Raw genomic sequence first — 25,529 nt, forward strand, 5'->3', positions numbered from 1 at the left:
AGTTGAAGAAAACTTGGTTTTTTTTTTTGGGGGGGGGGGGGGGTCACCAAATCACCATAGCAGCCTTTACAGATGCCTTTTCCAGTCATAACCAAATATGGATTTAGCTAAACTCTACCAGGACTTTAACAAAACCATGTGTTTTGATCAGATGATGGTGGACCGTGGCTGTCCTGACAGTTTTAAATGAGTCTCTGCTCCAACACAACTATCTCCACAGCATGTCGAAGTTCTGCTGAGGCCTGATAATGAACATTTGATTATGGTGTGCTGAACCTGGGAAAGCATTGAAACATGCAGGATAGAGGAACGGGAAAGATCCCTCTCTCTGTAAACTCCATTGTTTTTAAAACGCCAACATAAATCTCTGTCCCATTAGAAAGTATTGACCGCATGTGTGCCCCTTTGTTTTAATATTTTGGTGTGAAAAATGTTATACTGAATAAATGTACTCAAATCAAATTTATATATATATATATATATATATTAAACTGACAGTATAGGATTAGGCTACAAAGAGATGCGTTCATTTAAAAAGATTTTAAATATCTTTTCCTGGGCTTCCCAAAAAGTTGCATGCATCTGTATGCAGTTTATACAAAGCAATGCTTGCTGAAAAGTGGGAGTAAATGCAGCCCAACAGATAAAATGATTTAATTCAAGGAATAGGTGGCAACCAATTAAAAATACCCCCCTTTTCAATTTAAACTCTTGATTTTATTCAAGTAAAAAACTGACGTCCCCCATCCCTTTCTGCTATTCAGTGTTCAAAAATGAAACTTCAACAACACACATGTTATGTCTGTGAAAGAAAATGCCAAATTATCCCAACACTTCTTCAGAGCAGTGATTTCAAAAGGAGAGGGCAAGAAAGTTATGCAAAAACATTGCAGGAAAAAAAAAAAAAAAAAAAAATCAAGGTTAAAGCTTATTCAAAGGCCTTGATCACAGTGAAGACAGGAAATAAAAAAAAATCACTTGAGACATTTTTAGAAATAAAAGTTAGAAGAAAAAAAAGGTATATCAACTCAGTCACTCTTTATATTTACAAGTTTAGAAATGTACAGTAGGGAGGAATAGATAGATGCAAAAAGGTTTAGCAAGAGAAGAAGAATATTTACAGTAGATACTCTGGAAATCAGAACAAGCGTTAAATTCACCTGCGACAACAAACACCACTTCAAATGAAAAAAACTGTTTCAAATTCTCAGCGTACAGGTCTCGCCACAATTATTGGTATTTCTGCTCAAGATGTGTAGAAAGCCTTGAAATGAGTTGCCATGGAGACGCCGTGACACTATTGTTGCAGTTTCCAAACAGCAAGCTATCTCCCTTGCCATGCTCCTTACTGGGTATGCTGGCAAGACTGGCTTGGGTCCTTTTTCCCCATTCCAGTTTTAAAAGTTACAATTATTTTTCTGACTGCAGGTAAAAGCTTACATGCCTTACATGGGATGTTTTCTTGTGTTCCCCATTTTGAAGAGTGTCAAATTATAATTATAGCTCGAGAAAACTTGAAGTCATGTATTGAAAAGCAAAACATCAGTACATTTGCTGACATATTGATACATTTTCTTTAAATTTCAGTGAGATCTCGCAGCTGCAGTAGCATAACGGTTAAGATTTCTACACATCTTTATCAGAGGCGCTGCTAAGTGTGGAGGAAGCTGTAACATTCTTGTATTTCTAAGAGGAGATTAGTTTGGAATCGATTTGCTTTCATATCTGGGGAACATGTCTAAACATTTTAGAAAATGTGATAAATCCCACTGAAAGACTGAGAACTTCTTTTTAAATGAAGCCAGATATATTGGGGTATTCCTTTAGCTCAGCATGAAGAGTTAAAACAGTGCCAAGCAACAAGTCTGCATAAGACGAGTAAATGACGAGATAGCTTATTTTCTTCTATACATTTGGGAATAATTTGGGAATAATTTTCTTCATCTTCAGAGAGATTTTATCCTCATCTTTACGCTAAGCTTCAAACCAAGTTGGCTGGTATGAGAGGTAATCTTTGTGTGTAAAGCTGAGCATAAGTGAGGTAATGCAGACATCTTAAAAGGCCAAGTTATTCATTTTAGGCTCCTCTTACATCTTTCTTCTGACATCTCAGGTGAAGTAACCCCAGAATCACAGAGAAAGAAAAGTATTGTTTAATTTCTGCTTGAACTATCCGTTTTATTCTTGTGGTTATGCCATTCAAGGTAAAGCATCTAATGTGTGGAGAAATGGAAGAAAGCAGGTTATACAACACTCTGCACTACGTCACCGACAACCTCTGAGTACAGGGTGAAGTGAGCGGTCACTAAAGCCGACGCATCAAGACTTGATCAGCTATTTACACACAACCTAAGGTAGGTTTCCTTCAAGCTAAGTAACAGAGTAAAGATATCTGGGCTCATACCAGCAGGGCTAACACACACTGCACTGTTAGACGTGTGGCTTGCTCTTCTCATTCAGCTTGTCATAGTCGACCGCTTCAGTAGCGCGGGGGAAGGTAAGGCCTCTTCTGCGCATGGAAGGGACCGCCGCCGAATGGGGGTCCGGCTCGCTTCCCTCCATGAAACCCGCCCCTGGGGTGGTCTTGAGACAGGCTGCGGCCTCGCATCGGGGGTCTCTGCTGCATGGGAGTGGCGAGGATCGGGGGTCTGGATGTGGGCAAGTTGAGGAGGGGGACGGGGTTGGAGCCTGGGTTGTGGGGCGCAGTTGGAGGGCTGGGTGGGGGTTTGGAGAGAGAGGAGTCTCCTGCGGGGGAATTAGGCGTGGAGGGAGAGAGCGTGGAGGATGTGGGGGAGGGGTGAGGTAAAACCAAAGGCTCCTTCACTCTGCCGAGTAAAGGCGGAGGAACGCCAGGCGCACCTGGGCGGTGAAGAGGGGGGGTATGGCGAGGGATTAAAGGCTCTTTAACTGTGCCGGGACGGGGTAGTTTAGGGGGGTCGCCTAGCAACGATGACATGAGTGGTGGAGGGGTCACCTTCCTTCCTCTGGGCCCCATTCTGCTGTGCTCTGTACCTTTGGGTCTTAGTGATGGAGGAAGAGGCAAGCTGTGGTCCACAGGGACCAGCATCCCCCCCACCATGACAGAGTGGGGCAAAGAAGGGTGAGACGGCGGAGGTGAGAGGCGGTGCATGGAAGGAGGTGGAGGCAGCCGAGGGATTGGGGGAACAGTGGCGAAAAAGGCGGCAGAGGGATGGAGATGAGGTTGGAGCATCGATGGAGGAGGAGTCTGCATGTTTTCAGGGTGGTACGGCATTGGGAACGGAGGCTGAGGAGGAGGGAGAGGAAGAGACGGAGGAGGGTGAAGGTGTGGGATGTGGTGTGGTGGAGGAGGAGGAAGAGGAAGAGGAAGCATGGAGGGGTTCATGTCTTCAGCGCCTCCCTGGCCCATGCTGAGAGGAGGGGGTAGAACTTGGGTTGATGGAGGCTGACCCTCCAAGTATTCTTCCTCTTCGTACCACATCGAAGCCCCTGGCCGACTCCCAGCTCCTCCCCCTCGCCGAGAACCTCGACCGATCACGCGGATGCTCTCAACTGTCTTGATGCGCTCTCCGGCTGTAGGTCGGTTTGAATACCCCAGAGTTTGGATCGGTGCTCCTTCGGTGTGGGGCGACACCAGTGTCTCGATGCGATGGTACTGACCTTCCTTTGCGTCTGCTGGCATCTCTTTCCCATTGTCCTTTTTTCCACTCAGACTCGCGTCGTCGGAACCGGTGCTCGCCTTCCGAGAGCCAGCAGAGAGTCTCCGCTCTGCCAAGGCTCTGCTGTTCCGAGCCTTCAAGTCACCGCCAGGAGAAGACGACACCTGCTTCCTCATCAGGTCTTCGTCGTTTAACTTCGTGCTGCTCCTTTTTCCTGCACCGAATCTTGAGGAGGAGGAGCCAAGAAAGTCTCCGTTGTTGCTGCTTCCGGTTGGAGTGACTGCAGTATCCCAGGGATCATTGCGGTAGGCTGTGGGTGAGAGGTTATGGCTTCCAGAGGAGCCCAGAGATTCTGGCACGCCTCCAGGAGTGTCCATGATCTCGTCCTGCGTCGGCGTGCCCGCTGCCTCGTCCCTCACCGGGGTGCCATCGACGCCATCGGGACTTGCGTCGCCCAGCGCCAGGCTGAAGCCTGGATTACCCTGCAAGAAACTGTTGATCTTCGATTCTAGGCTGGGGGGAGAGGAAGAAGGAGCTGAGGTACGAGGAGGGGGTGGAGGAGGAGGTGGAGGGGAGAGCTGGCGCTCCTTCTCCCAGTCTCTGGCTCTTCCAGGTTCGTCTTGTTTGAGACTGTTCCCCAGAGGGGGCTTCGTCTTCGGGGTGGTTGGGGTTACCGGGGTTTTGACACTGGATGAGTCTATGGAGGTTCGGTTGGAGGGAGCGGTGGAGGTATTAGTCACACTTTGAAGGAGGGATGACAAACCTGTTTTGAGATGATTAAAGTAAAAGAAAAAACAAGAAAGAAGTGACATAAACTGTGCAGTAATATTTATTACCAATTAAATTAAAGAGAAGTGTGTGCAACCTGGTGTGTTGGTTTTAGACAGAGCGTTTAGTATCCCTTCAGGGGTGATGTCAACACGTGACAGGATGCTGGCCAAAGCAGGACTTGGCGGAGTCCCTTTGGAGGCCGCTGTCTGAGCGGTGGGGGTGGTGGGGGTCCCAGGAGACGGCCGAGGAGACGCAGTAGGTGCTGGGAGAACGGCAAGGACAGGAGAGAAAAATAAAACCACAGTAAATATAAACCAAAGCGGGCAGTTTCCATTTATTTTATGGTCCGAGGGCTTGTACATTTTCCCCCCACAGTTAATTTCAAGCATTTTCAAGGTAAATTTTCAAACTTTCCAGGGACAGTTTCAATTCAGAACTATATGATATAATCTTCTACTGTTATTAATGCATAGTGCAGCCAGACATTGCAATGGGAGGCAGATTAAAGGCTCCCAATGCTCTGTCTTCAGACAGAAGAAAAAGAAAACACCAGGAACAAATTTGGTTAATTTGTTTTGTAAAATGTGATCAGCTGACATTGATTAAATAATGTCTAATCACATCTAATATCCTTCAGAGAAGGATAGTAGAGAAGGCAGAAGGTTTCAGAGAAGCAAGACATTTTCAAACAAGAGGGAGTAGTTAGTAAAAATTATTTACTCTCCATATGAATGACTGTGTATATATATAAAAAATTATTTTTCAGAAATGCTGAAAATACTATCATCACAGATTTGTCTCCAAATTAGAAATCCTGTAAACTGGATGAACATTAGAATTAAAACATTCACCGTTTCTGATTGCTGATGTCCTCGTGAACTGCAGGCCAAAAAGGTAAAATTTGATTATTCACTATTTATGATAAAACTAAGCGCTGCCACTGTTTCAGTCTGTAAATCATACGTTTCTCCTTTAACACACAACAGCAAAAAAAAGCCTTAGACTTCCGCTTCAAAGCATAAATGTCGATAATCTTGTAAGCCCTGAATTATTTGCAGGACTAAAATCATCAGATAATCGTTTCAAACCTAATAAAGTGGCCAGTGAGTGTACATCTCTACTAGGATATTTGCTGTGCGTTTTTAGCCAAAAATAGCTAACTATTAGATTTTAACACATGATGGCGTTATAAGGAAGACGGTGAGAAGTGTTCTTGTAACCGGTCTGCAGTTCTGCATGTCCAGGCAGTCAGTTTGCACGCTTAGCTAATTAAAAGCAGGAAAACCATCACTCCTAAAAACCTGCAAATTAAAAAAATATATGAAGAACATTTCTCAGTTATCAACCGTTAATTTAGTTTTTCTCTAATCATAGAGACCATGACCAACTCCAAACCCACCTGTGTTCTTCATGGCAGACGTGAGCGAGTTGAGGATGGAGCTGATCTTCCCCAGGTCCACTTTGGCCAGGTTCACTCCCAGGGGCGTGGTCGGGGTTGTCGTAGCTTTAGCAGAGGTCGGAGTCACTGGGGTTGCTGTGGTAACAACAGATGGGCTGGGCTTGGGTGGTTTCGTTGGCGTGCTTTGAGGTTTTGACGCCTCGTCCGACTTCGTCTTGGAAACAGCCGGCTGGTCTAACTTACCATCTGTGAGAATAAAACCAAATACATTAAAATGTCCCAACTTAATACAATGCTGCAGCGTAGAGGAGCTTTATGCTTTGAAAAATTATTATTATTATTATTATTTTTTCAGGCTTTGTTTTCAACAACTTCTTCTATTTACTTATTGAGCTGAAGCTTTTAAAAAAAACATGAGTTCTTGACTTCTGCATGGTAATTTGAGAGTTGTTTAATTGAGAATCGTGCACCTACGACACAACTCACCCTGCGCAGCACCAGCGCATGCCTCCTCATCAGACATGTCCATGTCTTCCATGTCTCTGTTGTCGTTTTGGAGCTCTCCTTCGTCCATGGCCTTGCCGTCCAGCTCCGGATCCACCTTGGCCCTGGCCGTCTCCATTTCCAGAAAGGGTGAGTCGGAGCCAGTGGGTGAAGGAGCGTCTTCAGAGGGAGAGGGGATGGGCGAGTCCTCAGGGCCGGAGAGAGACGCCTTGAGAGAATCCAGTTTCTTTTTGAGGCCGTTTACTCGGTTGGCAAAGGCATTGTACGCCTGAAGAGAAGTGGGGGACAATAAATTAATAATATTTATTGTGAGAGACACATGATCAATACCAATAGATAAAACATCTGATAGAATATTCAATATTTAAGATATTGAATATTAAACCTCTGATGGCCAGCTAAGCAAGGCGAGTAGTATCAACCAACTCACTCACTCACTCTCTGGTTACCTAGCAACAGCTATTTGATTAACTTGTGGTTACCTAGCAACAACTTAAGTAACTTGCGCAGCAGCAGTTTAAGGTTTTGCCACTGTGCTTCATAAATGCTTAAAAACAATGAAGTGAGGTGAAAAACTGTGGATGGAGCAGAAAAGGTCTTGCTGACAGTTTTCAGTATTTAAGATACTTAAAGCAAAAAACTAAAATAATTATCAATATCAACTGATATGAAATGCTTACACTATGATACGTTTGTCAGGCATGTTCTCCGATCCAAATTATATTAAAATTAATTTTGCTTCTCTAACTCTTAAAGCTGTTTAAGATAATCATTCCCAAACAAACAGACGCTTAAACATGTAGAATATTATGGAAACATTTTCTCATCTTGTTAAAAATACTTTTTTTCTTGTCTGGATGCAGTTGTTATAGTTTTCAAAAGGTTAGCATGTAAATGCATCTGTCAAAGTTCTAAAAAGAGCTTAAAAATACAAATACAAGCATCTTTATCATATTTTAAACACAAAACACACTTACATTTGCCACAATCTTGACCTCCTTGTATTGCATCTCATAGAAGATGTCTGCATTTCCCAATGCTTCCAGCAGGGGAGGTCCTGTTTTCAGCTCTTTCTCCAAGAAGCTGACAAACTCCTGCAGCTTCAGACTGCCATCTTCAAAGTCCTTAGCAAAATTGTTTCCTCCTGCTTTGTCTAAAGAGGGAGAAATTGGAATAAAAACTGAATAAAGTTATTTGAATTTTTAATAATAATGCTGTTTTCATCAGCATTATTACTTATGATTGTTGCTCAGTCCATTCATAATTATTCAGGAAGCTCCATCTACTTGATCTCATAGCAAAGCTTCATCATGTTCACAGGTAATGACAAATAATCATGTAGTTTTTGTACATAAAGGTGCACCCTTGAAAAACAACTTGTGTTTATTATGAGAACACAAGATAACAGAACCACTTCTCTTGTTGCCAGTTTATCTGAATTTGTGTTTTGTTGGACAAGGTTCCTCTCCGTTTCACTCGCTGCACATCCATGAAGTGCAAACAGCTTCCCAAAACGGCAGCCTTGATCACACAGTGCATACATATTTTATACAACAGATCACGTGGACCAAAAATACAATGACAGGTTAGAAAAAAAATGGTGATCTAACCTCTCGCTCTGCCCCAGATGGTTTTGTTTTTATCATTATTCAGACAGTTATTAGCATATGGAAGTATTGACATTATCAATTAAGATAGTTGCTAGCATAGGAGGCCTGGTTTTCTAAAGAAATGCGTACGGTTTATGCTCCTCCTCTGAGTGTTATCAAACTCCAAGGTCATACGCCGAGAGTCGACTGCAGTCTCACGTTTGTAATTCACTACAGGAAAGGAAACACCCCTCCGGTGAAGATCATTTTTTCCACCCAAAAGTTCTCACTGGAGTACTTTTTCATTTTTCTTTGATATAGTGTCCAATGTTTCCCACAGTGTATTATAAGCCTGGCGGGCCACCAGGCTTAGAATTGTTTGTCATTGGCTTTTTTAAGACTTTGTAATTTGGCGTTTAAGTTTAATCTTCCAGTCTTCCAATAACGCATAACTATCAAGTGATATTTTCAAATATCTTGTCAATTTTAAACATTTTTTAACTAACAAACATGGTGGCCAGCTGGATGACTGCCACAAGGCTTAGCAAGTTTTCTGAGGGAAACCCTGAGTGTCAAACTTATGGTGTCTCAGCATTTCCTTCTTATGTCTTCCATTATGCAGAAATGATGAAAGAGTGGCATACTGTCTGCTCTGCAAGATTTTACCTCAGAGTTTTTGTTGAGTCACAAAACAAACGTAATTTCATATCTGTCTGGAATATATTTGGCGGTAAAATACAATAAATCAATCCTATTGATAAACTTTTAAATGATCTTCACATGTTGTTAATAAACTAATGTCTTCCAAGCTTTGTGATGTCAACTTTCCAGACTGAGGATGACACTAGAAAAAGGAGGTTTGTGTTTTTAGGGAAATTATCAGAGAAACACTCGACCTTTCAGCCTTTTGAAGGCCTCGGTGCTGAGGACATCCACTCTGAGCGTCTCAAGCTGCTTCTCTCTGACCTGCTCTTCAGCAGCAGCTTGCTTGTGTCTCGACAGCTGCTCGATAAGGGAGTGGGGCTTGAAAAGAGTCAGAGAGCAAAGATGATAGGACACGAGAGTCAATTTTGTTTTAGGCAAATTTTAGCAGCACCATTTCCAAAGAGCAACAATGAAAGGAGGCTTACTGTAAACTCTGCAACAATCTTGGACTTCAGCGCAGCTTTATTAGGTGGAGTTTTAGTGCTGACGGCTTTGGTGCTGGTGGGAGCTGAAGAACAGAGACAACGTTAAAACACAGGAAAAGATACAACCATTTTAATTAACAGTGGTGCTGGAACATTTGTGAACCTCTATCTGTTTATTTTCATGCATAAATGTGACTCAAAGAGGTGACGGCAAGAAAAAAAAAATTAAGAAAAAATTCTGAGTAAAATGATCCAATTTATCCTCAACACCCCTTTGCAAAAAATACTAACTCAAGTCTTCGTAAAATTTATATATCATATCCACAGGTAACTCCCAGTAGTCACTGGGGTTACGGATCACCAGCGTTAGAATAGCTAAAATCCACAAATACTTGGGATCTTCACTAAAAACCCTAATCACTGACCATTTTAATAGTCTAAGCCTCAAATGTACCCTTAATATGCATGCATACATTAATATTTGCAGCTAAAACCATCTTTTTGCTACTGTAGAGGCAAAAAACTAGTCTTCCTCATCGCCACTGTGGATGGGAGGAACAGCCAATCAGTAGCAAGGAAAATGAGTGGCGTGCCTCGATTCACTAGTTTGTGAACGCTAGCCATTAGCATTGAGTTACGTAGCATTGCACCAGCTTCCGAAGCTGCAATTCCTCTGAATACTTTAGATAGTCTCCACTGCATATATTTGTGTGACTTTCTACATCTATGATCAGTTTACAAAAGCCTATGTGACCATTTTTCCTTACAATTTGTGTCTATAGTTCAGAATTTATGGTTTCCTTGCTGATGCCAAACCAGCCTGAACCACGCAGCAGAGCTTCGCCATAAGACATGACCATTACTGTGTTCTACAGAGAAATCAATCTAATCCTGAAGTTCATTTGTTGTTTTTAAGCAAATTACTCTTAAGTAAAATTATAATCTACATACTCTATGAATAAATAAAAACTAGTCCATAAAAAAAATTTTCCCTCTCAAACTTTATCCATCCATTGTTTATATCTGTATACCCCTTTTTTGTTTTGATACAACAGCTTTGAAACAGAGTTTAGTTCTAATGAAGACTGAATTCACGTTACATTTTGGCCTTTTTACCATTTATGAAATATTTGAACTAGTAGATTCTGATTCAGTCCATATGGATCAACAAATTAATTATGCTGTTCTTTACTGTGCTAAGCAACATCACTAAATGAAACCAGTTTACTGATTTCGATTTTTTTAAATGTTCACATTTTTAATCAGGATGGTAAATAATGCTCCACATAGAAAAATGAAGAAGAAGAAAAAAATTCTGAATTCAAATAGTGTCTATAAACATTCAAGCACCTCTTAGGATCATCTGGATTTGATCGACATTAAAGATTTAAAATAAATCTGACCATTATTTGATGGAGTCTCCTTTTCTTTCTGCTTTTCTTTCTCTTTCTCCTTCTGCTTTTCTCGCTCCTTTTCCTTTTTGTGCAGGCTGGCTTTGAACTGTGCAATCACTTCCTCGGGATACACATTCCTCTCCTCCCAAATGGAAAAGATCCTTTCGACCGATTTGCGGACTTTTCCATCTCTAACAGAGAAAAACACACACATTGTCTCAATAAATATCAGGGTTGATGCACTTTTTTCGGTCACAGATCAAACTACTAAAACAATACGCAGGTTTAGCTGCGACAAAGTGCCGAGTAAACACAATGAAGCTACTCACTTGATGAGGAGGGCAGCATTGGGAAGTACATCGGAGAACGCCGAACGAAACACAATGGCGTTCTTTCTTTTGCAGTTTTGGATCACATCATTGGCAAGGTAGAAAAGATTCAAGCGATGATTGTGGTCGGCTACAACAGAAATTAATAGAGGTTGAAAGAGAGAAGGACAAAAAATAGCTGCAGTTTTATCCAGCTATGTTTTATATTTATTATTTTTAAATTTTGTTTAGCTCTTTGATGCATCCTCATCCATGGAACTACACAACTAATTACCAATTTCCCCAGCCTGGTGTATTTTGCGGCTGCCTCTTTGCCTCCCTTGAAAAGAAGATTTTTAATCTCAGTGGGTTTTTATCCTGGTAAAATAAAGTTTAAATAACTAAAAATAAAAGAGAATAGCTATTTAGAAGCAAAGCATTCTTAGCATTCATGCTTTACCCCAGTTTTCAATGAACACACATGCATATTTTAGAAAATATCCAAAGCTGAAAAGAATTACAAAAATATAGGGAGGTAACATCATCATCTTTAATGTAACAAATTTATTTGCTTTTGAACTATATTAAATCAATTCCAGATGCACAGTAAAATATTTGGCTGCTGGTTTTGTGACAACAAAAATTGCAGGAAATATATGTGTTGCAACATAAATACACATACAGTTCAGACAAGAAAACTCTGTTGGTTATGCAGCAACGCAGAGAACACATTTTAACAAATTATTTTACCCAACACCTCACATATTTTCTGCACGATTCACCCAACGTCCTCGCCGTGCAGGTGCTGTTTTTTGAGGTGTCCAAGTTTACTGTGTCAAGTGGATTTATGCTTTATTCTTTACCTTGTCTCTCTTTTTTTTAAATTGCAAAGTAAATGAATCCAACACCAAATAAAAATATCCAGTAACCCACCAAAGACTGATATTCATAACAATGTCCATTCATCTTCTAATTGGCAGAGATGGTGGACATCTTTGATCTCAACTCCTCAGATCACAGGTTAATCTAAGGCTACGTTCGCAAATTTATTCATTTATTTTTTGCGTGGCTCTTCTTACTACTAATCAAAGGGAGGTGGCAGTATTGAAACAAGATCATAAGACAAAGAAAGCTAAGGATTAAGGTATTGGATGCTTGCTTCAGACGTTTTCTACATCTGGTTCCTTCTGGTGCAGAATTATGATGCATGTCTCACGTCACACATGAGACTTGACTGTTCTGACTGCAGATGCTTTACAAACTATCGGACATGTATAAGATTTCGGGGTGAAAACTTCAGAATTGACTGCCATGATAAAGTTAACTAAGGAAAAACAAACACAATTTGAATGTGTCCGATTTGTAAGTGTGTGAGCGCAGCCAAACATGAACAAAAAGACAAAGTGACAGAAGTAAATCCAAGGATCTCCAGTGAGGACATGATAATTTCACAAGCGAGGGTTTGCAGAGTCAAAGTAGACTCCAGTCCCTGAACAACGTTTGATTTCAAGTAAAGAATAAATCCATTTAAATCCACAGCTACACTGAAACACATGAACGATATTCTAAGACTCAGAGTCATTTTTATCTTGAAATGATAAAAATCCATCAATTTAAATGCTATACGCACTAGGGCTGTAGTGATACAATAATCTCATGATAAGATACGTTACACGATATATATTGCAATATTCAAATGATACAATTCAATACACTTACAATTTTCTGAAAGATTTTAGAGGGACAGAGTGATTTTGGTGACATTTTGTGACTTATAGAGTTGGATTGAATTAATTTAACTGAAAACTGATTAAAAGCACCAACGACACAATACCTGGCTCTGGTTGGACATGGACACAGACTTAAAGTCGACAGCTGGACAAAATGAATCAAAGAAGTGGTGAGAAAACATGTTCCTTTTAATTGAAACAGTACAAACTGTAGCTTACATGCATTTGTAAAGTAAATAAAGTGCGCCAAGTACCCTGCTCTGAATAGTTTGATACCTTTTTAACCTCGACACTTAACATCTGAAGGAATCACTCCAAGTCTGATGACCTAATCACTCTCCTGGTGAAGCAAGTAGTGAGTGAGCAAGGTGACAGTTGGATGTTACAATACTTGCGGATGAATATCGATTTTTTTTCCTGGGAAAGATAATATCGATATATATCACAAAATCGATATTACACAGCCCTAATACGCAGTGAAATTTAAGTGCTTTGAATAAGAAATGCATTACTTTTGGGATTTTGACATGCATTAGATGTACATGAGTTCTCTCCATGAATGTGATGTTTGTCACTAAATAATTAAAGGGGTCTGATTCCTCCGTGAATTTATCAGATTTACATAAAGCTGCACAAACAATCGAATGTCAATATCTATTTGTGCAACATGTTCCAATTGTAAAAGAGTGCAGGAATGCAATACCCGGAAATGAGTTGTACTTTAATGACATGCATATAATTACTGCGAGAAAATAAGACTTTTAGCCTGTTAAATGTACTTTCAATGGAAAAAATTAAAATATGGAACAACTGTAATCAGTGGCAGCATGAAAATATTCAGCAACAGAGCAGCAAGAACTTGTTTTGCTGACATTATTCAGCCCTAGCCATATCTGTTGTGAAGATTTGTATCATTTAATGTTAAACTTTCAAACTGTGGACAGGTTAAACTTTTTCTAAAATCTTAATCAAGGGGATTAAGTTAATTAATGCAGTTATGTGTACAGCAAAGTTACTTCATCATCAAATTAGGATGTGCACCACAAGACCACATAACCTTAAATAATATTCCAGATCTTTCATGTGCAAGTCCAGGCCCAAAACTGTAGCGACAAGCAAATTGAAAAGACCCAAAGAATGCAATGCAGCCGAATGACGCTGAAACAGAAAAGCTCTCTTACTGTGTTAAACACGCCGAGACTGAATTTGATGCTCTATAACACACAAAAAAAGGGTCAAACCTGAACCACATCATTCTGCAGCGAACAAAATTTACTGAAAAAAAAATAATATATATATCATGCAATTTATGAAACCTTTAAGCATTAGAACTGCTTTAAGTTTAAATAAATGTCAACACTAGAATATGCCTGAATTAATCAACACCAATTACTGTTGATTACTTATTTTACTTAATTAATCTGTACATTTTTTGTGAAAAACATGATGCTTAGCCATTTTTAAAACTGTTTTCAACAGTTTAAAAATTAAACTATTTTTATCAGCCATTTTAAATGTCAAGGTTTATAAAAAATTTGCCGTTATTGCTGAAACAATCAGATTAATCGTGACGAATCGATTATTGAAATAATTGTCAACTAATTTAGTAATTGATTAACTGTTAACTGCAGAATATGATTTGATATGAATATGGTGATAGTCCAGCTTGTGATTACATCTCCTGAAGCAGGTTGAAGCATTATCATGAGCCTCAGATATTAAGGCAAATATTTAACAATTGGCAAATTTTTAGATACATAATTGAGCCTCTTGTTTAAGAGTAAAGTTCCTGTGTTGCCTCATTGTACTGATAATGTCGGCTCGTACACCTGGCTGAAAACACTTTGTTACAAAACCACTGAAGAAGTCAAGTCTCCTCTGTACTAAAAACAGGTATTATGCAGCAATGACCTTCCACAGAAAATAGAAGCTGCAATAAAGACAATCTGAAGAACAGAAAACACTGCAACCACAAAACAATTAACCACCAAGGATCCTAAAACAAATGAACATAAAGAAATTGTTTTATTTTTAACGCTTCATCACCTCTGGTTCAAAATACTTAAGCCTGATTAAACATAAACCTGATAATTTCACATGAACAGATTCTTCAATAACATAAAAATTAATTAATTTTTATGCTTTTTGGGATCTTAGAATTAGCTGGGAATATTTAATGTCAATATATACACTCCAGTCAACTTTGAACATCGTTACAGATTCTGAAAAACTACATTTGTTAAAGCTTTAATCTGTTTATGTGAACAAAAATTAGGTTTATTTGTTTTACACATTTTGCTAAAATCATGTCTCATTTCTCTTTATCCCAGTATCATACCACACTCCTACTCCTGATTTCTCCACTGAAGATTACTGTAAATATGCCCAGATGCCCTTTCAAAGGCCCCCACTATAATCAAGCTTTCAGAAAATGTGTCTAAAGAACATTACAACACCAATATTTTCAAGCAAAACATGTAAGAAATGAGGAAAATTGAGGTTTCCACCACACAAACTGCCAATATTTAGTATCAAAATGTATCATCTTTACTTTAAAGATTCAATGTTATGTTTTTATCTGAATACTTGTGAACTTTTACCGAATGAACCTGTCTGAGCTAAAACCCAACTCCAGCTGTCCTGGAGATGTTTTCTGCAGACCGTTTCTGGAGTTTATGGTTCTCTGTCCTCGGTATAAAAACGACATGTTGACTCTCAGAGATTTTACTCTCACCTAAACAGAGCTTGGATAAATTTTTCTCCTCCACAACTCCAAAATACCATGACAAAATCTTAAATATATCGCTTCCATCCCTTGTTTTTACAAGCTTAAATTAAGAATAGTTAACACCACATGCTTCTTATCTTCCCCCAACAGAACATGACATGTTTATTAAAAAATATACTGCTTAATATTTTAATATTTAACCGGTTATCTTACCCAGAAGATTTTAAACAATTCATGTTTCTACTCAGATTCTTAACCTTTACCATTTCCATCTTTACAAAAACATGCATGAATATTTAACATATCCAAAATAAAATGGAAAACTGCCAACAAAGGAGCAAAAAAACAGCAACATCACAAAGTTGTATAGTCACTAGTTATAACTAATCAGATAGTTATTGAGTTTTGGATTTCTTCTAAATATTTTTGCCTCAAAATATTATCTATTGTGATATGGCTTAAAGGATATGATGAAATAAACATTTTCCGTTTTAAAAGCCTTAGTTTTAGCCGTCTTTACAGTCACACTGTATTACTTAACTTCTCTTTTTAGCTTTGATTAAGTAAGTTTTGTGAATTTTATATTTGTTGGATTTTAGTTTACAAAGCCTTTTGTGCAGCACGAGTTACAGTAATAAACCTGACCTTTCTTGTTCTTTGACAGACTGCATTTCTAATTTAAGGAGTTTGTGTCCATAAAAGACCTGGAAGGCTGGCCTCAAAAGCATCAATAAATGTTCAAAATATGACTTTAAAGACACAAAAGTTGCTTTACCACCTGAAGACAGACTGAATTTGGTACACAAACCACAATCGAGGATACTTAGAGAAAATATAAACATAAATCAAATGACATTGCCACCAACCTCTAGCTTTTTGAATAAATACAAGACTATTCCTGGGAGAATTAAAATCAACAGGCTTCAACAACTTGGGTTTTTCTGTCCCAAATTTATTTTAGAAGCAACTTAAAGACCTAAGCTCAGTAATGATTAAAAAAAAAAAAAAAGATCTGCAAAACCCAATACAATTGATTTGGCTTTTACTAACATCAGCACCACCAAGATTAAAACTCGTATTCAAGAGTTTACGATTTATTACCAGCAAAAAATGTTTCATCCAGAATGAAGTAAACCAATTTCTTCAGTTTTACAGAAACAAAAAGAACACCGACATCAAAATAATAAAACTTGGGAACCCAGGGTTATATACACACGTGTAAAAAAAAAAAAAAAAAAAAAACATGACGGGAAAACACATTCTGGACAGAACTGGGTCTGGGTCAGAATGAGATTACAGCAGCAAAATTGTCTGGTGTTAAATATCCCAAAATTCCTACATTTTATTCCAGGTTATTCAGAGAACAATCTAATCAATAAATATTATTGTTAAAACCCACTTTGACTGTTTTACTGTGCATATACAAGAAATCTGACTTTGGTTTTCAAGCACTCAGCCTCTGAACTCAAAGAAGAGATATAAAATTAGAGAAAATAAAATAAGAACAAAGTAACAACATGCACATGTATTTGCAGCCATTTTGGATTTAGATTGTAGAAGTACAAAAAAAGAGAGAGATTGCTGCAGCTCTGCAAATATGTTTATTTTGCTTCATAGTAGTCAACTCCTAAAGCTAAATCAGATCAAACTTCTACTCATTTAGGTGAGAACGACCAAAATTATTTCTGTCTGCTGAATGCCACAAAATAAAAGTCAGAGTTTTACATATAGAGAAAAGAAAGTGTTAGAAAAATAGGTTACACAATATATCATCGCAAAGGACTGTTTGGAGCAAAATATTTGTAAGCTGAAATATCCCAACAAATGTTTTGAACTTGTAAATGTTATGCTGATGTAATATTTAACAAGTTACAGAGTCTCACGGTAGCAGATGCTCACACCAGACACAAATAGAAGAATATGCTAAAGATCAGAGTGCAAGAAGTACAGATGAGAAAGAAGAAAATAGACAAACATCACACCTTGTACAGCAATGTCAACATTTTCTGATACTGTGAAAAACCCTAGTGCATCTTTTTTTTGCACATGTAAATTTCTGGTTTCAGCTTTAAATGCATATTGATGTCCTTAAACATAAATGAATTGCATTATTCTAAAACCATAAACACCTAATTTAGCAGAAAAATTAGCCATCATTACTTCAGATCAGCTGGTTTTTTTTTTTTTAAATGAGGCACCAAACCTCAGTTTGTTGAATTTTCTTGGCTAGTTTGCTTAGAACATTTGAAAGATCAATAATTTTAAAAATATGCAAGACGTGACTCTTGAGGGACCGCTTTATACTTTTTAGTATCTGGAGGAACCCTTAGTGAAGTGAAGCAACAGTGCAGCTGTGCACAGGTAGAGACAGAGCAAACTGTACTTCTTGAGGAAGCTTAGATCCTTCAGTGTTTGCAGCAAAAGGCTGCAGATCTTCTGGAACTCTGTTGTGAAGAAGCTTCAGAGACGGACTTAAACTGGCTCAACAACCTGATAAAGACGGCTGGTAAGGTTCTGAAGAACTGAAGATGAGTATGCAAAGAAGGACTTTCTAATAAAATCAAGAAAATTATGAACAACTTTAAACATCTTCATGAGACTGTCTTCAGTCAGAGGCTGCTTCAGATTTGCTGTATTACAGACTGCTACAAGAGGACCTTCCACAGCCATTTTTAAGTCATGCATTCATGAAATCAATCGCATTACAAGGCAGACGCACTTGCTCGACTAACGCGCTGTGCAACAGTTAAATATACATTGCACACTATACCTGCAAACTAAAGAGCTACGATCTTGTCAATGTACAAAAAACTACAGAAAAACAAGTTCATTCAATTGTGCTCATACAATAAACATCTCATCAAAACACGCCACATGAACAGCTATTAAGGTGCAACCAAAGCTGCCTAAAAAGTGAAACCAGCTACGAGCGAATCAAGATCAACACATCCCAACTTAATTTGTTTTGCACAACCAGCCCGTGTTTCCCAGAGAGGCCCATCTGTAAACACTATCAGCGACACGTTAGCCTTGCCACCATTAGCAGCTAATTTTAAGTAGCATCACCTGCGAATACTTCTGAAATTAATTGCTCGTTCAAAAGTAAAGAAACTGAATAAGTAACTTTTGAGATAGAACGTAAAGCACTGCATAAATTAGCCAAATATATTGACGAGTTTTGCACACTATATGTAGAAATGCCAAAAATCAAGCTTTTGAATTAGCTCGAGGTATGCTAGCTAGCGGCGCTGCTACTCACATTTCTTGAGCCACTTCATCCAGTAGCGAACAATGAGGCCGTGGTGTTTCTTGTTTTCAATGCACCACGTCGAGAGGCTCTGTATCGACTCCATAGTATTGGAAACTCCTTGAAAGCGGCGGTCCAGTGAGGCTTCCAGAGAACCAGTGGAGCTGCGGGCTCCCTGCCCGCTTGCAGCGCCTGAACCGGCCGCCATCTTCCCCGATCTGTCTGCTGATGTGGGGGGCAGTGGCGGTGCTAGACCAAATTTACCAGGGAGGCAGAGGGAAGGTGGGGGCAGTGTTTTTTTTTTTTTTTTCCCATGGGGGCTCAAAATAAAATACTAATAAAAAGCTGTATTTTCTTTTGTGTAATATATTAAGTGAAGCACAGAGCTTAAGAGTCACTTGCTTTTCCAAGGGCTACAGGTTGCAGACCACTGATAAAAACGGATACCATCTCAAAACATTGTAGAATTTGCAACACCTTACTTTTTGATTCTGTACATATAATAAGAAATTAATTTATCATCTCATCATGATTAGTCCCCATCTAGAACTGCCCATAGTTGGGGGATGAAGCAAATTGGGGTAAGGAGGAAGAGCTGTAGGGGAGATTAGTTAATGCAAAGTTAGCATAGAGAGCTCTAGCTAGAAAACAATGTTTAATAATAAAACAAATAACAAAAGTGTTTGTATTTTGTTTATTTAAGGCAGAGACTGCACTGTTAAAGATAAGTGTAGCTACAACAGAGCCAAAAATGCATTCTTCAAACAAAAATTGCATAAATGCATTTAGACACCTGCCTTTCAGTGAAAAGTTTGTGAACCTTACGTGGTAAAGATATTTATCTAATGTATTTTTTGAGAGCACAAAATTGTGCAAATTGTTTCTAATGGAAGGGGTCACTCAAATGTTTCTAATCAAACCGATTTTTACAGTGGGCATCTTGATTTAATCACAAAATTATCAGTCGTGATAAACGGATCTCACCACATTATGCCTGTGGAGAGTTATTACACCAAACTGCGCAATCTGTCTACAAAAATTACAATTTAGACAGAAAAGCCTAAGTCATCAAAGAAATCAACACTGATGCAGTTCTATACACACACACTTCTCTATACACATCTGGATCTGTTCCATTCTCTCTCTCTCTCTCTTACAAACAAAACAAACAACAAAAGTAACCACACTCGCACAGGTTTGTTGTTGCTCCTTTTCGATACTCAAGTCTCTTAATAAAGCCGATGTCTGGCTGTGAGGGATCTGCAGGCTCATTGATGGTTGGAGTCACTGAAAGAATCAAAGCGCTCCGCAGGTTTGCTTCAGTCGTCTGAGCCTTCCAACACACTCTGGCTCAGCGCTAAGTCCCAGTAGTGTTCTGTGCCGTGTTTCCTGAAGTGCTCTCGAGCCATGTTCTCAGTGGGGCACTGCTTGAACTTCATCTCACCAAAACTCCGCTCCTTAGCCGTTCCCTGAGGAGCCAGGAGAAACAGATACGTTCACGAGACCAATAAAAAAATAACAATAAAGAAGCAACATGAGGATGCTAGATGCAGAAAACTGACCTCCCAAATCAGCCAACATTTGTTGTTTCTTCTTGTATCGTCATCGCCATCTGGATCTAATAAATAAAGGGCCGGATGAAAAGAGTTAAATATTAAAATAAGGTATTACAGGTAGAACGTAAAAAAAAAAAAAACAAGCCTAAAACTAGTCTTACCGTCTCTTTTGCTGTTGTGTTCCTCCCATTTGATTCTGTGCATCATCAGTCTCTTAAACTTTTTCTGGGCTTTGGGGCCTAAAATGGAAAGAAAAAAAAAAAAAAAAAACCCCCCCACATTTTAAGTGCAACATCAAAATCTAATAGTTTAAAGGCCAGCAGATTATTTACAGAATTATACAAGAAAACCATTGGATGGTATACAAAGTAACGGAATATGTTCAAACAGAAAGCAGAGTTTACTCTCACTGTTTGGGTAAATCTAATAGTGTTTAACTGTAAACGTAAATAATGTTTACAGAATGTATCATGTTAAAACCACAAAAGTAAAAAATAAAATAAAATAAATAAATTATAAAATAAAAAAGGAAATGTCTCAACTTGATTTTAAAAGAATATATTTTACATATATGGTAAAAAAAATGTCATAATGAATTTAAACAAAAAACAACAAAAAATGTTTTATGCATTTGGAAATAAATTAAAAAGTGCCATATTACGAGTTGGGTAAAGAGCCTGCAACTAACATGTCAATTTCTTCAATGTCAATCTTCCTGATCCCCAGGCAGAATCAACTCATTTTGGCCAACCATATTGACAAACCATTAAAATAAAACTTTAAATGCACTGGTTTTATACATTTCATAAAAGCCTACCAACCCATAGCAGCATTTTGATTCTGTATCATTTCTTACCTCCCTCCACCACAACTATATTGACATCTTTGTGCAGAACCACTGTGCCCGTCAGGTATAGCTGGTTTGCATTGGCCTCCACCTTAAATTTCTTTGCCGGATTTTGCAAGTTACGGATCCTAAACGAGAAAAATGCAATAATTATAAGAAATATTTCCGCACATCTCGAGCGACTCATGTCCCGTTTGCTTACCTGTATACTGTAACGTGAACGCCATTAGTTAGATCTTCTTTTAACTTCTTCACCTTCTTTTCTTTTCTCTGCTCTGCTGTCAGCTTGCGAGCTGCATTGGCCTCTTCATGAGCTCTATAATTAGACGACATATTAAAACTTGATTTATAAGAAAGTCCTTCAGTTTTAAATGTCAAAGAAATGCCGAGATATTAATAACGGTGCTACAAACTTTTGTCTCTTGGCCATCTGCGCTCTCACATGGGCTTCTACTTTTGTAGGATCCTGAACAGCCTCCGTCCCCAACACTCTCATCAGGTTGGAGATACGTACTAAATCAACAGAAACAAACATTAGCGACGACATTCTGCTTGGTCCAGGCCAGCAACTATTTCTGGCCATATTTGTGTTTGTGTACCTTTTGGTTCTGGTGGAGGCATCAGGCCCAGACGGACCTTTTCCTGCACTTCTTTCTGTGCTTCCCTCCGTGTTTGTCTTCTCAGTTTCTTCTGCTCTCTCTTTGTTAGATACACACCTAAAGTTACTGGCTTGTCTGTGTCAACTAGAAGAAAAACATAAATAAAATGTAAAACCTACTAATGATAGAACTGAACTGAAATGAGCTGAACTGAATTATGTCCAATGAGAAGAGGAGTGCGACTAAGTATTTCCAATCTTAAATTACTTGAAACAGTTTAATGGAGAGCTACTGTAGGGTATCAATAAATTATCAAATACATTTAACCCACAGCTTACCTGGAGGACTAATTTGGGCAGGATGTTCTACTAGGTTTGTCACACCAAAAAGGTCAAACTCTTCAAATTTTGATTCCGAATTTCTTTTCAACAGAGAAAGAAAAAGAAAGCATGATAAAGGTCAGTCACTTTTAAACATTATTATTTTTTCTGCAAATGTCATACAGAATTATTAAATAACTGAGCTTTGGCCAAACAGCCTTATTCATTTCCTTACAGGGGCATGAAGGTGCTTAATATATATGAGTCCCACCACTCAATATTAGGCACATCTCCTTCTCCAATCTCTTTCTTCGGAGCAATCAGTGCCAATTTGGTGGAAGCTTGGATTCCTGTTTTCTTTGCAGCCTGGGCAATCTCATTCTGCAGCCTCTCCAGCTGGGCCTGAGTGGGTTAGACAAACACACACACAAACAAGAAAACTGCTAAATCTTCAGCTAAACAGAAAATGCATCTACATTTGAAGAGCTTTCTTCTTCTACCTTGGTTCTAACTCTCTGAGCAATCTTTTCAAAGCGACCCGGTTCGTGGAATTTGAAGCCCCTGCGAGTCCGCTGGGCTGGAGTTATGAGAACCCGCTGGTCAAAGTAGGACGTGGACTCTATGTCGTCCCCGGGCTTCTCCTTCAGCTGCTGGCGAAACTGCTCCCTCTTTACAGCTCGTATGTTGGCTGCACAAAAAAAAAAAAAAGAAGTAAACCGTTTTAATTAGCGTTATGAGTGGAAGATGAATAAATATATCAGAAAAAAAAATCTCCCCTCCCCTGGACAGAAGAATTTTATTTCATTTCAGAGTTACCAGTGTGAACTTAAGAGGGCAAAAAGGAGCTTCAACCTATTTAGTTCACATAGTGCAAAATGGTTCAAGCGGTTTAATTCAGATTTTTATTGTATATTTTCTTACTTTGATATTTGTGTTTCTGATTACTTGCATTGTGTAGAACAAAGATTACACACATGGAAATGTTTTTAAATAATTTACCAATATTTTATTTCTTTATGTAACAGTGGTGTGCAAACTTTTGAGAGCTGCTGTATTTCAGACAATGTTCAAAATATGGACAGTAAACTTTTGTTGCTGCTTAATGGATTTTTATACTTCCAAATTTTTACCATCTTGATTCCATTACAGCAAAAACTTTAGGAAACAAACTACACAAAGACGACTGCATATGTTTTCCTTCAATTAGAGTTAAATGTTGTTTTCCTAGAAAAAGACATTTTTAAGTCGAATTATATTTTTTAATGTTGATATTTTTGACATCTAGCAGTGTTAATGGTACATAAAAAAGTATTTTCAGTTCCCTTTAGCAAAGACAAACAAACACAAAGTGGCCACTATAGAACCAAATGGAGTTTCGGACTGAGTTTTTTGCTATTAATGGAAGGCAAAAATAAAACCACTTAAATGCTGTTTATAATTTTTTTAATAAGTCTGTGCAGACGTTCGAGAATTAGGAAAAAAAAGGTTTACATGATCTTGGTTTTTGTTAGATATTGTACAAATTCTGCATTTGTTCAGGTATGTGCAGCGCAGTACATTTGGTACATGCCTGTACCAAACCAACTAAACTAATCAGTCTGAAAACAGGTGCTGTTGCACCCCTAATCACACCTGTTCTTAAAGATAAAATTACACAGCAGCTCTTCCCTGGCTAACAAATATCTACAGTATATCCCAGCACAGAGTAATGCAAAAATATATAACGCATTTGAATTTTAAATATTTTTTGTTTTAAAGTTGACAACAACCTGAAAGAAATGTGGTACCTTTGAGTGTGGGCATCCGATGTGTGAGTTCAATCTCTTTTCCTGTAGCGTCAACAGTTCTGCCCTTGTCATCCAGGATCAGAGGCGTTGGTTTGTTCACTTCTTTAATATCAACTTTCCTGTAATTTCACACATATAAAAAGACATTTTTAACTGTAACCACGTTAACCCCAGATTTTTTTGTGCAAAAATTTTTTCCCCCCCAAGTTGTTACTTACGGTGGTGCGATTCCCATGGCGTGCAGATTAGCAAGAGCGACTAAATTTGGAGGTCCCGTGTTCACAAAAGTGTTGAGGATACCAGGCTTCTGAGCTAACTGGGACTGGATCCGGGCCTGAAGCTCAGCTGCTTTGCGGGCTTTCTCTATGGCATCATTCATAAAGCTGGCAGCCTGAGAGGGGGCAATAGACGAAGCCCCACCAGCAGCAGCACCAAGAAGCCGTGATCCATCACCCTGTGATTGTGAGAAAAGACAACAAGTGATGTCAGAAAAGGGCCCAATAGTTCAGTGTGACGAATGGCTGGATATGTTAAAAATGTCAAATGTTTATGTGTTTTTGGTCTAGTATCTGAGGGTTTGAATAAAGGATTACCGTTGCAGGCGACGTAAAGCTCAGCTGTTTCTTCCTTTCTTCTATCTGCTTAGTGGCTGCTTCCATCATCTGCTTGATCTGTTGAAGAAGCAGAAGGTAGGACAGTTCTTAAAACTTGACTAACTAAAGACATACAGTACATGTGAGATGCACAATAATTTATTTTACCTGCATTTTGGTGAGCATGCCAGGGCTTTCGGATGGAGGTCCGGGTATCACCTCGGGCTCCTCCACCTCCTGAAAGCGTGGGACTCTCTTCCTCTTGACTGTTGTCCCATCTCCTGCATCTGGAGCAACTTGCACTGCTCCTGTGTCGGCCTCCTCTCCAAAAACCTCCTTAGTCCAAACAGCCAAATCACGAGCAAACACACAATTTTTTTTCCAGTTGTTGTACTTTATCACTAAGTGATACTGTATAGATTTAACGCAGTCTGTTTAAATTCTTATGATAAGGTCAGAGCAGTGGTCTCTTGTTACCTTCAGTTCTCTTTTGCGGTGTTTTTCACTCCCTCCTTTGCTGCCACGGCTGTTGCGGCTTTCCTCGAGAGCTTCAAACAGACGTTCTACAAACCCTCCTGCAGAGTCATCGAGGATCGGACGCAGCTGGTCTGAGGGCAAATGAGTGTTTAAATAATTAACACACATTTAAGGGCCATTTAATAGTCACAGTAATTATTTGAACCTACTGCTCTTATTTATGTCATGTTTAGGTTTGATAGTGATAGCTTGACCTAAAGCTATATGTAAAGCTACAGTATGTAACTTTTAAATATTTTTTTTACACATTTGTTAAAACTGCCACTGTGTACTGACAGTATGAGACAGATAATAAAAAAAAAAATAATAATAAAAAAAAAAATCAAGCACTCCCACTGTTTCCCTGAGCTACTTTCTGAAGAAATACAGCGCTCCCTGTCAAAAACAACCAGTCAGAGACAGGAGGAATGTCTTAGTGCTGTCAATCAACCTTGTGTATGCTGCCAGTTTATCTGCTCCCACTGGTGGCTATGCTAACTACCCTTAGCATTCATGTCAGTTTTTGTTGTGGTGAACCAACTGTAGTGTAGCAGAGGGAAGCTGTGAGCAGCATGTACACGAGAATGAGTGACAGCACTAAGACCCTCCTCCTGGCTCTGACTGGTTGTTTCTGACAAAGCAGTGTATTTGTTCAGGTAACAGCAGACCCATAGGGAGAAGGCAGAAGAGGATTATCTGTCTCTTACCATATTGTTACAACATAGTTACAGTTTTAATAAATATGTAATTAAAAAAACTATTTAAATAAAAGTTACACAGTGCTGTTTTAAATATCCCGTAGATAGCAAAAAAAAAAAAAAAAAAAAAAATTGAAAAAAAGGGGAACAAAAATCTCCAATTAAAAAAAAAAAA

The 25,529-nt window shown here is 38.8% G+C and overlaps 2 protein-coding genes across 5 annotated transcripts in view; both read right to left on the reverse strand.

The window, feature by feature from the left end:
• The window catches only part of tars2 (threonyl-tRNA synthetase 2, mitochondrial), a 44,497-nt gene extending 25,807 nt beyond the window's left edge, over positions 1-18,690 (reverse strand). The window contains exons 1-10 of one of the 2 annotated variants that reach the window (XR_001426579.1): positions 18,451-18,690; positions 10,755-10,884; positions 10,435-10,616; positions 9,032-9,114; positions 8,798-8,924; positions 7,290-7,465; positions 6,295-6,580; positions 5,809-6,054; positions 4,504-4,671; positions 2,405-4,401 (exon numbers count right to left, since the gene is read on the reverse strand). Coding sequence is in view for 1 of the 2 variants with exons in the window: in XM_015045658.1 (XP_014901144.1) it covers positions 2,480-4,401; positions 4,504-4,671; positions 5,809-6,054; positions 6,295-6,580; positions 7,290-7,465; positions 8,798-8,924; positions 9,032-9,114; positions 10,435-10,616; positions 10,755-10,884; positions 18,451-18,646 (3,516 nt within the window). In the remaining variant the exon portion in view is untranslated. Of the gene's footprint in view, positions 1-29; positions 4,402-4,503; positions 4,672-5,808; positions 6,055-6,294; positions 6,581-7,289; positions 7,466-8,797; positions 8,925-9,031; positions 9,115-10,434; positions 10,617-10,754; positions 10,885-18,450 lie in introns of those variants that run through there. The other variant, XM_015045658.1, reaches the window with a different exon arrangement.
• Positions 18,691-19,115: 425 nt separating this feature from the next.
• prpf3 (PRP3 pre-mRNA processing factor 3 homolog (yeast)) overlaps positions 19,116-25,529 on the reverse strand; it is a 10,460-nt gene continuing 4,046 nt past the window's right edge. The window contains exons 3-17 of one of the 3 annotated variants that reach the window (XM_015045662.1): positions 24,618-24,748; positions 24,309-24,473; positions 24,141-24,218; positions 23,766-24,001; positions 23,548-23,666; positions 22,261-22,448; positions 21,996-22,162; positions 21,779-21,861; positions 21,441-21,584; positions 21,255-21,354; positions 21,044-21,157; positions 20,851-20,969; positions 20,156-20,233; positions 20,001-20,056; positions 19,116-19,907 (exon numbers count right to left, since the gene is read on the reverse strand). In XM_015045662.1, coding sequence (XP_014901148.1) covers positions 19,758-19,907; positions 20,001-20,056; positions 20,156-20,233; positions 20,851-20,969; positions 21,044-21,157; positions 21,255-21,354; positions 21,441-21,584; positions 21,779-21,861; positions 21,996-22,162; positions 22,261-22,448; positions 23,548-23,666; positions 23,766-24,001; positions 24,141-24,218; positions 24,309-24,473; positions 24,618-24,748 — 1,928 coding nt within the window. In that variant the 3' untranslated portion in view covers positions 19,116-19,757. Of the gene's footprint in view, positions 19,908-20,000; positions 20,057-20,155; positions 20,234-20,850; positions 20,970-21,043; positions 21,158-21,254; positions 21,355-21,440; positions 21,585-21,778; positions 21,862-21,995; positions 22,163-22,260; positions 22,449-23,547; positions 23,667-23,765; positions 24,002-24,140; positions 24,219-24,308; positions 24,483-24,617; positions 24,749-25,529 lie in introns of all 3 variants that reach the window. The other 2 variants (XM_015045661.1, XM_015045660.1) reach the window with 2 other exon arrangements.

The sequence above is a fragment of the Poecilia latipinna genome, unplaced genomic scaffold, assembly GCF_001443285.1.
Source record: "Poecilia latipinna isolate Pla-1442-1.1 unplaced genomic scaffold, P_latipinna-1.0 Scaffold737, whole genome shotgun sequence".
In the NCBI taxonomy this organism is placed as follows: domain Eukaryota; kingdom Metazoa; phylum Chordata; class Actinopteri; order Cyprinodontiformes; family Poeciliidae; genus Poecilia; species Poecilia latipinna.